This window comes from Podarcis raffonei, chromosome 2 (genome assembly GCF_027172205.1).
Source record: "Podarcis raffonei isolate rPodRaf1 chromosome 2, rPodRaf1.pri, whole genome shotgun sequence".
Taxonomy (NCBI): domain Eukaryota; kingdom Metazoa; phylum Chordata; class Lepidosauria; order Squamata; family Lacertidae; genus Podarcis; species Podarcis raffonei.
Window position 1 is genome coordinate 125910455 of NC_070603.1, and position 17034 is coordinate 125927488.

At 43.8% G+C, this 17034-nt stretch overlaps 2 protein-coding genes across 2 annotated transcripts in view; both read right to left on the reverse strand.

Annotated features, from left to right (window-relative positions):
• The window catches only part of LOC128409526 (zinc finger protein 208-like), a 125267-nt gene that overhangs the window by 87866 nt on the left and 20367 nt on the right, over positions 1 to 17034 (reverse strand). The window lies entirely within an intron of this gene.
• On the reverse strand, positions 122 to 15853 carry LOC128409567 (oocyte zinc finger protein XlCOF6-like). The gene is made up of 2 exons (XM_053380160.1): positions 13747 to 15853; positions 122 to 2866 (listed from the first exon to the last, which is right to left on the reverse strand). Exons 1-2 carry the CDS (start codon positions 15035 to 15037, stop codon positions 1659 to 1661), a joined length of 2499 nt encoding a protein of 832 aa, XP_053236135.1. The 5' UTR covers positions 15038 to 15853; the 3' UTR covers positions 122 to 1658.

Below are 17034 nucleotides of genomic sequence, written 5' to 3' on the forward strand. Positions count from 1 at the left end.
GATCTGGATATTGAAGGAACTGCCTACAGGATTAAAGACTGTAGAGATCCAGCCAAGAACTATATCAGATCAAAACTCAAAATGGATGATAATGAGGGGTAAGAAGAGTTCATTGTATAGCTGGAGACTAAATAAGGGTTTATTTGAAAAACACTGAATTACAACATATTCCAATTACGTTAGAGTATCAAAAAATGTTAAAAACATTTGGAAATATAGGGGAGGATGAAACTATCACTTTTACGAAGGATTTCAACCATAAAGAGAAATGTTTTACCTAAGATACTGTTTTTATTCTAAATGATACCAATAATAAATAATACAAGCTTCTTTAACGAATGGCAAAGAGATATTTCATGATTACTCTGGCAGGGGGAAAACACCAAGAATAAAGTATAAAATTTTGATAGATACTAAAAATAGAGGTGGCTTCGCACTGCTAGATTTTCTACTACGAGGCAGCCTCTTTGTGTTGGTTAAAAGAATGGATATCGTTGGACAACACACTATTGCTGGATTCTCAGTGGAATCTCGGTTGTAGAACGCTTCGGAAGTTGAACGTTTGGGGCTTTCAAACGCCAAGAACCCAGAGGTGAATGCTTCCATTTTTGAATGCAATTTGTAAATAAAATTATATACAGTGGTGCCTCAGGTTAAGTACTTAATTCGTTCCAGAGGTCCGTTCTTAACCTGAAGCACCACTTTAGCTAATGGAGCCTCCTGCCGCTGCTCCGCCGCTGGAGCACGGTTCCTGTTCTCATCCTGAAGCAAAGTTCTTAACCTGAAGCACTATTTCTGGGTTAGCAGAGTCTGTAACCTGAAGCGTATGTAACCCGAGGTACCACTGTATTAATAAAATTATCTATATATAAAGCAATCGAAACACTTCCCACACTGTTGGGTTGAAATAAGCGACAGACGAATGACAAGGTGTCATACAGGAGGCATCTCTCGAGCAAGTCTCGGAGAGTCCCTTTTATTGAATATTACAGCATTACATATGTGCTTGTTGCTGATTGGTTAACATGAATACAATGCAAGGGTTGAATATAGGTATTAATCATCAATAGATTAAAGGGTGAGAAAGGGAACACAGAATTGGACAGGCGTGAAACCTCCTTATTAAACTATTAACTAGTGATTGAGTATCAAGACTTAAACTATTACTAATGATTGATTTTGCATGACATGAAAGAACATAACAATCGCGTTCCGTAGATGTGGTCAACAATGTGTTATGAACAGGTCAGGGTACTGAACTCAATGTGAACTGATCAGAACATTCCCAGACCCATGCGTAGAGGCAAAAACATCCCAGCATCCATCCCAGCACCACACTCCTTCCATTCAAACCATTTTAGATTTTTCTGTTTGTGGATTGTAGGGTTTCAATTCTTAAAGCTTTTCCTCCTTGCAAGTCCATTGATGGTTTCTAAGAACATCAGGACTGAAGCTCTATGTACGCTCCATATACGTAAGTGGTTTTCCCTTTTTGAGTTCGCTGATGTTTGCTAAGGTTTCCACTTCTATTGACGCTGCTTCCACACTCCATACATTTATTTGCTTGTCCCCGAGTGAGTCTGTTGATGTCGTCTAAGTTTCCTGTGTGTGAAATTAGGGTTCCACTCTGAAAGAAACTCTTTCAACTCTCCATACATTTAAATGGTTTCTCCCGTGTGAGTCCGTTGATGTCTTCTAACATTTCCAACATTGGTGAAGCCCTTTCCACACTCCTTACATTTAAATGGTTTCTCCCCTGTGTGAGTCCATTGATGTTTTCTAAGTGTTCCACTGCGATTGAAGCTCTTTCCGCACTCGGTGCATTTAAATGGTTTCTCCCCAGTGTGAGTTCGATAATGGGCTCTCAGCTCTCTCCTCTCAATAAAACTCTTTCCACATTCCATGCATTTTAATGGTTTTTCCCCTGAGTGAGTCCATTGATGTCTTCTTAGTGCACCACTCCGACTGAAGCCCTTTCCACACTCCACACATTTATATGGTTTTTCCCCTGTGTGAGTCCGTTGATGGATTCTAAGTGTTCCATGATCAAGGAAGTTCTTACCGCAATCCATGCAATTAAACGGTTTCTCCCCTGTGTGAGTCCGTTGATGGAGTCTAAGTGTTCCACTGCGATTGAAGCTTTTTCCACATACCATACATTCAAATGGTTTCTCCCCTGTGTGAGTTTGATGATGGATATTAAGTGCTGTACCATCAATAAAGCTCTTTCCACATTCCATGCATTTAAATGGTTTCTCTCCTGTGTGAGTCCATTGATGTTTTCTCAGTGTTTCACTGTGCCTGAATCTCTTTCCACAATTCATACATTTATATGGTTTTTCCCCTGTGTGAGTTCGATGATGGATTCTAAGTTTTCTACTCTCAGTGAAGCTCTTATCACACAGCATACATTCAAATGGTTTTTCCCCAGTGTGAGTTTTATGATGAATATTCAGTCCTCTATTTGTACTGAAACTCTTTCCACACTCCAAACATTTAAATGGTTTCTCCCCTGTGTGAATCCGTTGATGGATTCTAAGGCTTCTCCTCTGACTGAAGCTCTTTACACATTCCATGCATTTGAATGGTTTCTCGCCCGTGTGTGTCTGTTGATGTTTTCTAAATGATCCACTATCGGTGAAGCTGTTTCCACACTCCATACATTTATATGGTTTTTCCCCTGTGTGGGTTCGTTGATGGTTTCTAAGGTGTCCAATCTGACTGAAGCTCTTTCCACACTCCTTACATTTATATGGTTTCTCCCCCGTGTGAGTGTGTTTATGTATACGAAGGTTTGAACTCCAACCAAAGCTTTTTCCACACTCCATGCATTTAAATGGTTTCTCCCCTGTGTGAGTCCGTTGATGTTTTCCAAGTGTTCCACTGTCAGTGAAACTCTTCCCACACTCCATACTTTCAAATTGTTTCTCCTCTCTCTTTTCACATTCCATGAATTTATATGGTTTCTTTGTTATTCCCACTGGACATGGCCCTCCAGAATTTTGACTGCCTTCTCCATTGTCTTCTTTCAACAGGGAGGAGCGGGGGAGAAAGGAAACCTAGGAAGAGAACAAAGGAGTATTACACACATCAATTAGCACCTGCTCTTATTTTGACGTCTCGTACATTCTTTCCTGTCCTCCATATGTTCCAATTGTTTAGGAAACACAGATGAAATAATGTTAAATAATGGTAATGCATCATCAGCCTTTCCTAACCCTTAATTAAGCATTAATGAATCAGCATTATCTTAGAATACGGTTGAAATGTGGGGTTTACGTTTTATAAAAAGTGGTTTCTCACAGGAACGGGAGCTGCTCTATGTTCCATGAACCTGGCCAATATTAATCAGGATCCTAAATTCATCATGAAGTTCTTCATCTGCTGCACTATAATCCTCCACCCCTTGGGCCACATTTTGTCCCCTTCGACCTCTAGATCTTTATTCATCACCTGCACAGTCCCTTTGGCCTCAGGAGGTCCATACTGACCATTTTGGGAGACCCATATATAAGTCTAGTGACAAGGCTTGGTGCTTGTGGTCGGTTGAAGGAACGCTCAGTTGGAGAATGTTCTTGGGGTTGGACCTCCATCTCTCAGCCTTGCATTCTTGAATGGAGAGAGCTGGAGATGCAGAAGGAAAGCAGCTGAAGCCTGACTGCTGGGAATGCCAGACTGAGACACCCACCCCCATTATGATTTATAATAATTATATGCCACCGGGTCTCGCACCTGCCTCCTGACACTGGCTTATCTTAGCGGAGATTCCCTGTCCAGGCCTCTCTCACTGTTCTTCCTCCTTTGCCCTGGGTGGCCAAGGGCTTCTGGATATTCTAGCTCTGTTCCAACTGGGATTTATTTATTAAATTGTTATACCTCTTTTCATATGAAGATCACAAGATAAAAATATGTGTTACACTGAAAAAGGTGAGTATTAAAGGTGAATAACACTGAGTGTGGAAAAGAATAGAAAGAAGATGAAACCAGTGGTGTGTCCACCTGAATGTAATATTATAATAATAATAATAATAATAATAATAATAATAATAATAATAATAATTAAAGAAGAAACCAATCTTCAAATCAGTTTCAGATTCCCTGGCTGTATTTCTCAGCCACGACTGTGACTCAGAATCTTAGCCACACTTTTTTCTAGAATATCAACTGGACATAGGAGCCAGACATCCCTGGGATTTCATCCAGACATTCCTTTAGTGTGGGCAGCAGCAGCGGAGGAAGGAAGGAAGCAACTTTGGGGGCAAACCATTTCCTTCTGAAGGTCTTCCCCAGCGGCCAGCAGGGTTGATAAACTTCTCAGTGTGGACACCTTGGATTTATAGTGTTAGGGTCTGGATACCAATCATAATCCCTGAAGAAATATCTCAAGAACCCTTAAGATCCAGTTCCACCAACTCCCAAGTAACACTGAGCCCTAGAGGAACCTTCTATGCTGAGTTGAGGCACCTCTGGCCCTCCAGATGTGATTGGACTCAAAGTACCACCTGCCCAAGCAAGGATGGCCTATGGCCTGGGAGTATGGGAGTCTTATCTGGGGGGACACACTTTCCCCTTCTTCCCCCTCCTCTGAAAATGCTGAATGGGGGAGGTGGGGCACATTGACGCAAGGGGCACATTTACACACCAACAATATTTCAATATCGAGAAATGGTATTTGTGTCGCGACATCACCCAAATGTGCCTATACATGTGTGAGTAGAACAGTTGCGACTGCGCTGGCCGCCAGTTAGCCCTTGGCGTTTGAAGAGAGTAGGTGTGTTTTTAGCACGACCAACTTAAAAAATATGTGAAATGTAAAAGTGTTCCAACACTTTTTTACGGCATTTAGTTAAGATTTAAAACTACCAAAGGTAAGTTATTCCACTCAATAATCAGGATTACATGTGATTTTCAAATAAGTTCAGTGGCTTTATTAACAATTGTTAGTTTTTTGAAAATGTCCATTGGGGCACTTTGATACACTAAGACATGGGACGCATTGATATGTATTAAAGTGCCCCGCTTAGTGTACAATAATCTCTAAACAAGTGTCATATCTCAGGAAAAAACCAGGATCTTGTATGTTTGCCTTCCCTATTGCAAGTGTTGATTTGAAGGATGTTGTTTTGCGGTTGCCAAAACCAAATTTCCCAAAGGGCACAACTTGAACATTATCTCTTTATATTTTATATACTTATATATTGACTTATGTAGATATAATGTGTAACAGAAGCTAAATGTTAAGTAATTATCTTATTTTTATAAGCATTTTGTTTAAATTACTATTTTTTGACTACCTAATGTGCGTTCTTATACTTTTTAAAGTTCTTCCTAACTTCTGGCCCATGGGCCTTAGGGTGCCTATGCTGGGATAGAGGGTTAAATCAGGGCAGGCCAAATGGGACTCAGCTCCGTCCCCTCCTTGCCCCTCCCTGCATCTCCTGCCTGAGGGGGCTGCCTCAGTTTCCCTCATGGTGGAGCAGGCTCTGAGAACAGCCTTCTCGCTGCCTTCCAAAAGACAGTCATACCTCGGGTTACAGATGCTTTGAGTTGTGTGTTTTCGGATTGGGCACCGCACGGAATCCGGAAGTACCAGAACAGGTTACTTCCGGGTTTCAGCCCTTGCACATGTGCAGAACCACTAAATCACGCTTTGCGCATGTGCAGAAGCACCAAATTGCGACCCACACATGCACAGACACGGCACTGCGGGTTGGGAATGTGCCTCCCGCACGGATCACGTTCGCAACCCAAGCATCCACTGCACAGGAAACATGACACAGAAGACCTTGTAGTCTCACCGTGGAAAACAACAACAACATCATCATCATCATCAACAACAACGATTGGTTATACGTCACTTTGGGCTGCCCTGGGCGGTGGCGTAGGGTGTCCCCATTACAACAGCCCTGCAAAATAGACCGGAGTTGCTGCGCGCTTTTGGGACTTGGAAGAGTAACTTACGGCAACCGTAAAGGGCAGTCCAGTGTCGTCCTTACGGGGGCCTCTTTTAAATAGGGGCTGGGGTTTGAACTTGGGCTTTGCTAAGGTTACGGAATTGGCAGGGGGGGCACTTGTGGGAGAGCAGGTTTCTTTGGCCGTCTCCCCCTTCCTTTCTTGCCCCTTCTGCTTTCCCATGGCATGTCCAGCCGAATTCGACTATGGCGTGTGGTGCATATCTCCGCCTTCGGACGGAGGGAGCCAGGCAGCTTTCCGGGTCGTGTGCCCAACTTTTCATGAGCTGAAATTAAATCCCAAAAGACCTACAGCTGCTTGTTACAAAGGGAGGGGGCCGATTCCGGTAGGTTTGTGATATTAACTCTTTCCATGCTCATTTCTGATGCTCAGAAGCAGGTGCACCCTTTCCTAGACCTTCCTGATGACATTCTCAGTCTGACGCACAGTATTTACACAGAAACACGGATCAAACACAAAAAACCCTTTACATAACTCCCTTTCTAAATTTCACTGAGACCATCTTATAACATATCCCCGCTATAACACACAAGTTCTAATTAAATCCTAATATTTACTATACCTAAACATTGAGCACCACAGACTAATAATAATAATAATAATAATAATATGTATTATTTATACCCTGCCCATCTGGCTGAGTTTCCCCAGCCACTCTGGGCGGCTCCCAATCGAGTCTTAAAAACAATACAGCATTAAATATTAAGAACTTCCCTAAACAGGGCTGCCTTCAGATGTCTTTTAAAAATAAGATAGCTGCTAAATTCCTTGACATCTGATGGGAGGGCATTCCACAGGGCAAGCGCCACTACCCAGAAGGCCCTCTGTCTGGTTCCCTGTAACCTCACTTCTCGCAGGGAGGGAACCGCCAGAAGGCCCTCGGCGCTGGATCTCAGTGTCCGGGCTGGAGCGTCCGGGTGGAGACGCTCCTTCAGGTATACAGGACTGAGGCCGTTTAGGGCTTGAAAGGTCAGCACCAACACTTTGAATTGTGCCCGGAAACGCACTCAAATATTCCTCTGCAGTAAGGGAGGCATATGGAAGCCTTCCCATTGTCTTTGTGCTTACAAATACTGCCTTAAGGAGGGATGAACAGGGTGAGCCTGTGACCTGGATTCAGGAACTAAAGTATTTACCATCACAAAAGAATGGCCAGGCTGCCCAAGTAATGCAGTTAGTGACCATTAACAGGTATCCTTGAGGACAGGTTTTCTGCTGTAGACTGCCTCCTGTGATGTATTCCTGCTGTAGACAGTCTCCTTCTGTATGATATTTGGGGGGGGGGGTCTTGGGTGGGCAATTTGAAAAGACTATATAAGGCCTTGCACACCTCCCTGCTGGTTGTGGTGAGGGGGGGACACTGTTGCAACAGGGTAATAAAGATCAGGCTTACTAGCCGCTTTGCTTCCCATATACTCTGGTTGGCCTCTGTTATTTTCTCCTACCAATATGGAACCCACTTAAGGACTATATGGGCTCTTGGATACCCCATAAGGGAAAAGGAGCAGGTTTTGTCTTATAACAAAGGTCGTAAGAATATGTTTGGTTGGCACGCTTATTTATGGCAGGATAAAACTACAACACACAAGAGCTCTATGAATCAGGTTATTCAGAAAATCCTTTTTACAGTATGGGATAAATATAATAATCTGCTGGAAAGAAAAACGCCTCTTTGGCTTCCACCCACAAAAGCAACAGCTTTTTTTAAAATGCAATACGGAAGAAGCAATGGGCAACTTACAGAGATCTTTTGGACTTTTTGGAAGAAGAAATAAAACTGAATAAACAGGATGAGGTGGGAGGTGTGGTGGCGGATTGGTTTCAATACCATCAAATCATCTTGTTTGGACAAGATGAAGGGAGAGGTTCACAGTTTGAAAGAGATATTATTGAGAGGAAAGAGAAAGCGTCTCCCAAATTTCAGGTAGAAAATTGTCCAATCTGAAGAAGTGTGCATGCACACGAAAGCTTATCCCCAGAACAAACTTAGTTGGTCTCTTAGGTACCGCTGAACAATTTTTTAAAAAAACTTTCCAAAATGTATGAGATACTATTATAATGGGAAACAAAATAAAACTGGTAAAATCTTCAATGATACACTGGGCCAGAAATTTAGGTCATAATTAGAGCTGGGCTTGATGTTATTATATCGCAAATCCAAGGTGTATAAGGACTAGGAAATATCTGATTTTCAATATCGTGATAACTCGTCAGCTAACAGTTGCAATGTTCTCACCAGCTAAACCTCGCAATATGACCTGCTAAACATTGCCATGTTATCAGCAGCTAAAGATTGCAATCAGGGTGGATACAATCAATTATTTTTTAAAAAAATAAAAATTAGATTTTTTTATTTAAATCAGAATTTTTTTTATTTTAATCAGATTTTTTTTAAAAAAAATGCTTTTAGAGGAAAAAAATCTATCTAAAGATAGTTTTATATTTAATTACATTATAGTCCAAAGGCTATTCATTCAGGAAATAGGGATTTGTTTTTAATTATCTAGCATGAGGCTTTATATGCAGTATTTAATTTTTTGGGTAAATGAATTCCATTAACCCATTCACAATGTCATGCTCTTCCAGAGGTTTCTGTAAGATTATTTGGGGAAGTTTTTCTAATGAGAAGATATTGTCACAGATGCTTGTTTTTGCCATTCTCAAAAGTGTGAATTTGTGTGTCTGCAGAGATAACATGCCTTTTCTTCACAGGAAAAATGTTATAAAATAAACATACAGAGTTGACAGAAAACCTTAATCCCATTGTTCCTTTGCAGATTTATATACAAAAAATTAACCCCTTAAATTCTAAGTTCTAAGAGGTTCAATGAACAGATGGTTTGCAGTGGAAGAGATTTGCACAAGTAGCTAAGTGTGAAGCAGTAAAAATGAAAGTGCAACCTTGTGAGCAGAATACTCCACACATCTTGGGGTCTTTGTGTAATAATTGTGCAAGTCAGACTTGAGGCAAGTGCTGAAGGCTCTTCAGGGCTGGCAACCTCTTCCCAATCCCACTGGGTTCCAACAACCGCACTAACACTTAACTGTACAGAATAGGCACCTGAATGCAGAAACCAGTCCAAAGGGGGGGCTGGTAGTGGAGGTGGTGAAATGCTTAAGTTCCGAGTGTTTCATGTGCGCTAAAACTCAGTCTGCTTGGTTGTTGTTTTTTCTATAAAAAAAATATTTTTACCAACATGCTATAATATTATTGTTTTAGTTAAATAAATTGTTTAAGTTGTTACTAAGGAAATGATTTTTTTTCTCCTTCCAATAAATTACAGCAGAAATGTTGTCCAAATATACACAGTTAACTTATTAAACCTCAGAATGATTTCATAATTATCTGTCTATGTCGGACACGACTAAACGACTAAACAACAACATACTGACTAGTGATTTACCGTAAATTGCAATTGAAATCAATTTGATTTATATCTAATCCACCCTGATTGCAATCTACCACAATGTCTGAAATAAGGCTAATGTCTGAAATAGAACTATACAGAGGCGAACAGGACAATGTCCTGGCAGCTGCTACTACTTGGGGGCTAAAACGGCTAAATGACAATATTATCAATCCTCACACACTCAGTTTCATCAGCAGGCAAGCCAAGATGCATCCTAGCAGGACTTTTGGGTTTGGGCTTGGCTACCAAATGGTGGTATTCAGGATAATCCAAAGTATGGAAATGAGTCCTAGTGAATACAGATAATCTGGCAATGCCAACACCCTCAGCAGGGAGACTGGGCCATGGGGGGGTCAGGGGTGCTGGAGGGGGAGGGGTCTCTGTCGAGGCTCCTCCCCCTTCCATTAACCCTTCCATGGACTCCCTCTCTTCCCCAGCCAGGGGCCCCACGACCCCAGGGATTCCTGCCAGGGGGAAACCGGGAGAATGGGGGGCCTCAGCCCCACCCCCAGCCCTGCTTGGGGTCCTCATTCCCCTTCCCGCCAAGGCCTCCAGGGGGGGCAGGGCAGCTGAGCATCTCTCGGCCCCCCAGGAAAGAGGAAGGGGAGTCTGGCGGTGCTGCTGCTGCCCAGGAGATCTTGCAAGGCCAGCCCTGCAGGTGCTGGGTCCCCCCTTCCCACCTGGGTCGGGGCCTGGATCGGGGCCCCTGTCGACGGGCCCCAGGGAGGGCGCTTTCCTTAGGGGGGGGTCTCTTTGTTCTCCCCTCTTATCCCCCCCCTCTCCCTCTTTACCTCTTGGTCCTCCGCCTCCCTGGCTCCAGATTAGTCCGCTTTCCTTGTCTGCAATAGAAAGGGCGGCGGCGGCGGGGGGGCTCTTCAGCGACGCCCCCCTCCTTTCCCTGTCTGGAAACTTCCGGCGCATTTCGCGGCGACACTTCCGGCTCCTTTTCAGACGCCGCGTCCCTAGAGCTACGTCCGCAGAGCAGCCCCTCCCTGTGTCCGGAGGGGAAGGGAAGAGGACGGGGCGGCGCTGCCTCTGGCCTCCTGTTCTGGGGGCTCCATGGGGACGCGGCCCCCGCCCCCCAACTGGCGGCAGGGAGGGGGACTCCAGAGGGGAGGGGGGAGTTGGCCAAGTTTCATCCACCATCATTTTTTAAGGGAGGGGGGGATCTCCTTCTGGGCCTCCTTCTGCATGCCAAGCACTCAGCCGGGGTCCTTCTGCATGCAGAGCAACTGCTGCATTGCTGAGCTACGCCCCCGAACAGCCAAGCCCAGCTTCAAACACCAGCCCTCCTCCCCCCATTAAAAAACCACCCACTGGATTCAGAGGCAGTGAGGGACTCCAGACAGACAGAGGCGCCCTTGCTCTGGAATTCCCTCGCCAGCAGGGAGACTTCAAAAGCCCCCCCCATGCCTCCCCCTTCCCTCAATTAGTGGGGAGACTTCTCATCTTGTGCTTGGGTCATTTCAAATCCAGTTTTTCTCTCTCTCCCTGCAATTTTAAGCAATTCTGGCTCTTATGATCCCTGCAGGGTATTAAGTGTTGTTCTAACCTCCCTATTGCAGGAGGAAAGAGGAATGTGGGGCTTGCTTATAATATCTTAGGGTGGCAGGATTAAGATTTGGGACTGGGACTTTCAGATTCAGAGCCACTTTTCGCATGAGATTTCTTCCAACTATTGGAGGAAAGTATGTCTGAGGTTTATGACAGAAATATAATTATTACGGGTGAATTTAATGGAGTGGTATCACTGGACTATGACAGAACACTGAGGGAAAGTGTCTCAGAAGAAGGCAAAATACCAAATACTTTGTTGATATGGTTACAACAATGGATGTACTAGATCAGGGGTCAGCAAACTTTTTCAGCAGGAGGCCAGTCCACTGTCCCTCACACCTTGTTGGGGGCCGGACTATATTTCGGGGGGAAATGAGCGAATTTGGCCCGCCCGCAAAGAGGCCTGAAGATGTTTGGCTTTACCTGTCCCAGTTGTCATCCCAATAGCCCCAGTTGGGCTTCTCCAGCCAGGTGCCAGGGCAGGGCAGGAGGCTGTGTTGGCTGGTGAAGACAGAAGCAGCAGCCCCGGCGGAGCCAAGGACAGAGGCAGGGGAACCGGGGCGTTGCCAGAGCTTTTACCCACCAACTGCTGCTGCTTCCCAACCCGCAAGCGGCAGGTGCATCTCCTGCAACAAACTGCCTGAACGCCATGGGAGGAATAAAGGAGGGAGGGGGTGACGAAGAAAGCGCGTGAGGAAGCGGCACGGAGAAGGGGCACAGAAAAGGAAGAAAGGATGGACTGAGGGAGAGGGAGGAGGAGCAAGAGGATAACGCAGCAGCAGCCGGCAGCCAGCACCCCCTTCCCAGCGCCACCCTTCTGAGGCAGGCAGGCGGGTGAGCCGACTCCCCCCGTTGATGGCGCCCAGTGTGGGACAAGATAGCTCGTCCCTGAGGAGAAAAGCGCCGCCGGGTGAGGGAGAGGGAAAGAACGTGTGTGCTGGCAATCCACGCGGTAATTCCTGGACCGTCCGCAGGCCGGATCTAGAAGGCAATTGGGCCTGATCCGGCCCACGGGCCTTAGTTTGCCAACCCAGATGCTTGGAGATTCAGACCCCCATTAGAACAAGAGTAAACATGTTCTTCTGATTCAAAGGATTCTGCGGGAAGAAGAAACATGATCTGGATATTGAAGGAACTGCCTACAGGATTAAAGACTGTAGAGATCCAGCCAAGAACTATATCAGATCAAAACTCAAAATGGATGATAATGAGGGGTAAGAAGAGTTCATTGTATAGCTGGAGACTAAATAAGGGTTTATTTGAAAAACACTGAATTACAACATATTCCAATTACGTTAGAGTATCAAAAAATGTTAAAAACATTTGGAAATATAGGGGAGGATGAAACTATCACTTTTACGAAGGATTTCAACCATAAAGAGAAATGTTTTACCTAAGATACTGTTTTTATTCTAAATGATACCAATAATAAATAATACAAGCTTCTTTAACGAATGGCAAAGAGATATTTCATGATTACTCTGGCAGGGGGAAAACACCAAGAATAAAGTATAAAATTTTGATAGATACTAAAAATAGAGGTGGCTTCGCACTGCTAGATTTTCTACTACGAGGCAGCCTCTTTGTGTTGGTTAAAAGAATGGATATCGTTGGACAACACACTATTGCTGGATTCTCAGTGGAATCTCGGTTGTAGAACGCTTCGGAAGTTGAACGTTTGGGGCTTTCAAACGCCAAGAACCCAGAGGTGAATGCTTCCATTTTTGAATGCAATTTGTAAATAAAATTATATACAGTGGTGCCTCAGGTTAAGTACTTAATTCGTTCCAGAGGTCCGTTCTTAACCTGAAGCACCACTTTAGCTAATGGAGCCTCCTGCCGCTGCTCCGCCGCTGGAGCACGGTTCCTGTTCTCATCCTGAAGCAAAGTTCTTAACCTGAAGCACTATTTCTGGGTTAGCAGAGTCTGTAACCTGAAGCGTATGTAACCCGAGGTACCACTGTATTAATAAAATTATCTATATATAAAGCAATCGAAACACTTCCCACACTGTTGGGTTGAAATAAGCGACAGACGAATGACAAGGTGTCATACAGGAGGCATCTCTCGAGCAAGTCTCGGAGAGTCCCTTTTATTGAATATTACAGCATTACATATGTGCTTGTTGCTGATTGGTTAACATGAATACAATGCAAGGGTTGAATATAGGTATTAATCATCAATAGATTAAAGGGTGAGAAAGGGAACACAGAATTGGACAGGCGTGAAACCTCCTTATTAAACTATTAACTAGTGATTGAGTATCAAGACTTAAACTATTACTAATGATTGATTTTGCATGACATGAAAGAACATAACAATCGCGTTCCGTAGATGTGGTCAACAATGTGTTATGAACAGGTCAGGGTACTGAACTCAATGTGAACTGATCAGAACATTCCCAGACCCATGCGTAGAGGCAAAAACATCCCAGCATCCATCCCAGCACCACACTCCTTCCATTCAAACCATTTTAGATTTTTCTGTTTGTGGATTGTAGGGTTTCAATTCTTAAAGCTTTTCCTCCTTGCAAGTCCATTGATGGTTTCTAAGAACATCAGGACTGAAGCTCTATGTACGCTCCATATACGTAAGTGGTTTTCCCTTTTTGAGTTCGCTGATGTTTGCTAAGGTTTCCACTTCTATTGACGCTGCTTCCACACTCCATACATTTATTTGCTTGTCCCCGAGTGAGTCTGTTGATGTCGTCTAAGTTTCCTGTGTGTGAAATTAGGGTTCCACTCTGAAAGAAACTCTTTCAACTCTCCATACATTTAAATGGTTTCTCCCGTGTGAGTCCGTTGATGTCTTCTAACATTTCCAACATTGGTGAAGCCCTTTCCACACTCCTTACATTTAAATGGTTTCTCCCCTGTGTGAGTCCATTGATGTTTTCTAAGTGTTCCACTGCGATTGAAGCTCTTTCCGCACTCGGTGCATTTAAATGGTTTCTCCCCAGTGTGAGTTCGATAATGGGCTCTCAGCTCTCTCCTCTCAATAAAACTCTTTCCACATTCCATGCATTTTAATGGTTTTTCCCCTGAGTGAGTCCATTGATGTCTTCTTAGTGCACCACTCCGACTGAAGCCCTTTCCACACTCCACACATTTATATGGTTTTTCCCCTGTGTGAGTCCGTTGATGGATTCTAAGTGTTCCATGATCAAGGAAGTTCTTACCGCAATCCATGCAATTAAACGGTTTCTCCCCTGTGTGAGTCCGTTGATGGAGTCTAAGTGTTCCACTGCGATTGAAGCTTTTTCCACATACCATACATTCAAATGGTTTCTCCCCTGTGTGAGTTTGATGATGGATATTAAGTGCTGTACCATCAATAAAGCTCTTTCCACATTCCATGCATTTAAATGGTTTCTCTCCTGTGTGAGTCCATTGATGTTTTCTCAGTGTTTCACTGTGCCTGAATCTCTTTCCACAATTCATACATTTATATGGTTTTTCCCCTGTGTGAGTTCGATGATGGATTCTAAGTTTTCTACTCTCAGTGAAGCTCTTATCACACAGCATACATTCAAATGGTTTTTCCCCAGTGTGAGTTTTATGATGAATATTCAGTCCTCTATTTGTACTGAAACTCTTTCCACACTCCAAACATTTAAATGGTTTCTCCCCTGTGTGAATCCGTTGATGGATTCTAAGGCTTCTCCTCTGACTGAAGCTCTTTACACATTCCATGCATTTGAATGGTTTCTCGCCCGTGTGTGTCTGTTGATGTTTTCTAAATGATCCACTATCGGTGAAGCTGTTTCCACACTCCATACATTTATATGGTTTTTCCCCTGTGTGGGTTCGTTGATGGTTTCTAAGGTGTCCAATCTGACTGAAGCTCTTTCCACACTCCTTACATTTATATGGTTTCTCCCCCGTGTGAGTGTGTTTATGTATACGAAGGTTTGAACTCCAACCAAAGCTTTTTCCACACTCCATGCATTTAAATGGTTTCTCTCCTGTGTGAGTCTGTTGATGTTTTCCAAGTGTTCCACTGTCAGTGAAACTCTTCCCACACTCCATACTTTCAAATTGTTTCTCCTCTCTCTTTTCACATTCCATGAATTTATATGGTTTCTTTGTTATTCCCATTGGACATGGCCCTCCAGAATTTTGACTGCCTTCTCCATTGTCTTCTTTCAACAGGGAGGAGCGGGGGGGAAAGGAAACCTAGGAAGAGAACAAAGGAATATTGCACACAACAATTAGCACCTGCTCTTATTTTGACGTCTCGTACATTCTTTCCTGTCCTCCATATTTTCCAAATGTTTAGGAAAGACAGATGAAATAATGTTAAATAATGGTAATGCATCATCAGGCTTTCCTAACCCTTAATTAAGCATTAATGAAGCAGCATTATCTTAGAATACGGTTGAACTGTGGGGTTTACGTTTTATAAAAAGTGGTTTCTCACAGGAACGGGAGCTGCTCTATGTTCCATGAACCTGGCCAATATTAATCAGGGTCCTAAGTTCATCATGAAGTTCTTCATCTGCTGCACTATAATCCTCCACCCCTTGGGCCACATTTTGTCCCCTTCGACCTCTAGATCTTTATTCATCACCTGCACAGTCCCTTTGGCCTCAGGAGGTCCATACTGACCATTTTGGGAGACCCATATATAAGTCTAGTGACAAGGCTTGGTGCTTGTGTTCGGTTGAAGGAGTGCTCAGTTGGAGAATGTTCTTGGGGTTGGACCTCCATCTCTCAGCCTTGCATTATGGAATGGAGAGAGCTGGAGATGCAGAAGGAAAGCAGCTGGAGCCTGACTGCTGGGAAGGCCAGATTGAGACACCCACCCCCATTATGATTTATAATAATTATATGCCACCGGGTCTCGCACCTGCCTCCTGAGACTGGCTTATCTTAGCGGAGATTCCCTGTCCAGGCCTCTCTCACTGTTCTTCCTCCTTTGCCCTGGGTGGCCAAGGGCTTCTGGATATTCTAGCTCTGCTCTGCTCTGCTCCAACTGGGATTTACACTGAAAAAGGTGAGTATTAAAGGTGAATAACACTGAGTGTGGAAAAGAATAGAAAGAAGATGAAACCAGTGGTGTGTCCACCTGAATGTAATATAATAATAATAATAATAATAATAATAATAATAAGTAAAGAAGAAACCAATCTTCAAATCAGTTTCAGATTCCCTGGCTGTATTTCTCAGCCACGACTGTGACTCAGAATCTTAGCCACTTTTTTCTAGAATATCAACTGGACATAGGAGCCAGACATCCCTGGGATTTCATCCAGACATTCCTTTAGTGTGGGCAGCAGCAGCAGCGGAGGAAGGAAGGAAGCAACTTTGGGGGCAAACCATTTCCTTCTGAAGGTCTTCCCCAGCGGCCAGCAGGGTTGATAAACTTCTCAGTGTGGACACCTTGGATTTATAGTGTTAGGGTCTGGATACCAATCATAATCCCTGAAGAAATATCTCAAGAACCCTTAAGATCCAGTTCCACCAACTCCCAAGTAACACTGAGCCCTAGAGGAACCTTCTATGCTGAGTTGAGGCACCTCTGGCCTCCAGATGTGGTTGGACTCAAAGTACCACCTGCCCAAGCAAGGATGGCCTATGGCCAGGGAGTATGGGAGTCTTATCTGGTTGGACACACTTTCTCCTTCTTCCCCCTCCTCTGAAAATGCTGAATGGGGGAGGTGGGGCACATTGATGCAAGGGGCACATTTACACACCAACAATATTTCAATATCGAGAAATGGTATTTGTGTCGCGACATCACCCAAATGTGCCTATACATGTGTGAGTAGAACAGTTGCGACTGCGCTGGCCGCCAGTTAGCCCTTGGCGTTTGAAGGGAGTAGGTGTGTTTTTAGCACGACCAACTTAAAAAATATGTGAAATGTAAAAGTGTTCCAACACTTTTTTACGGCATTTAGTTAAGATTTAAAAATACCAAAGGTAAGTTATTCCACTCAGTAATCAGGATTACACGTGATTTTCAAATAAGTTCAGTGGCTTTATTAACAATTGTTAGTTTTTTGAAAATGTCCATTGGGGCACTTTGATACACTAAGACATGGGACGCATTGATATGTATTAAAGTGCCCCGCTTAGTGTACAATAATCTCTAA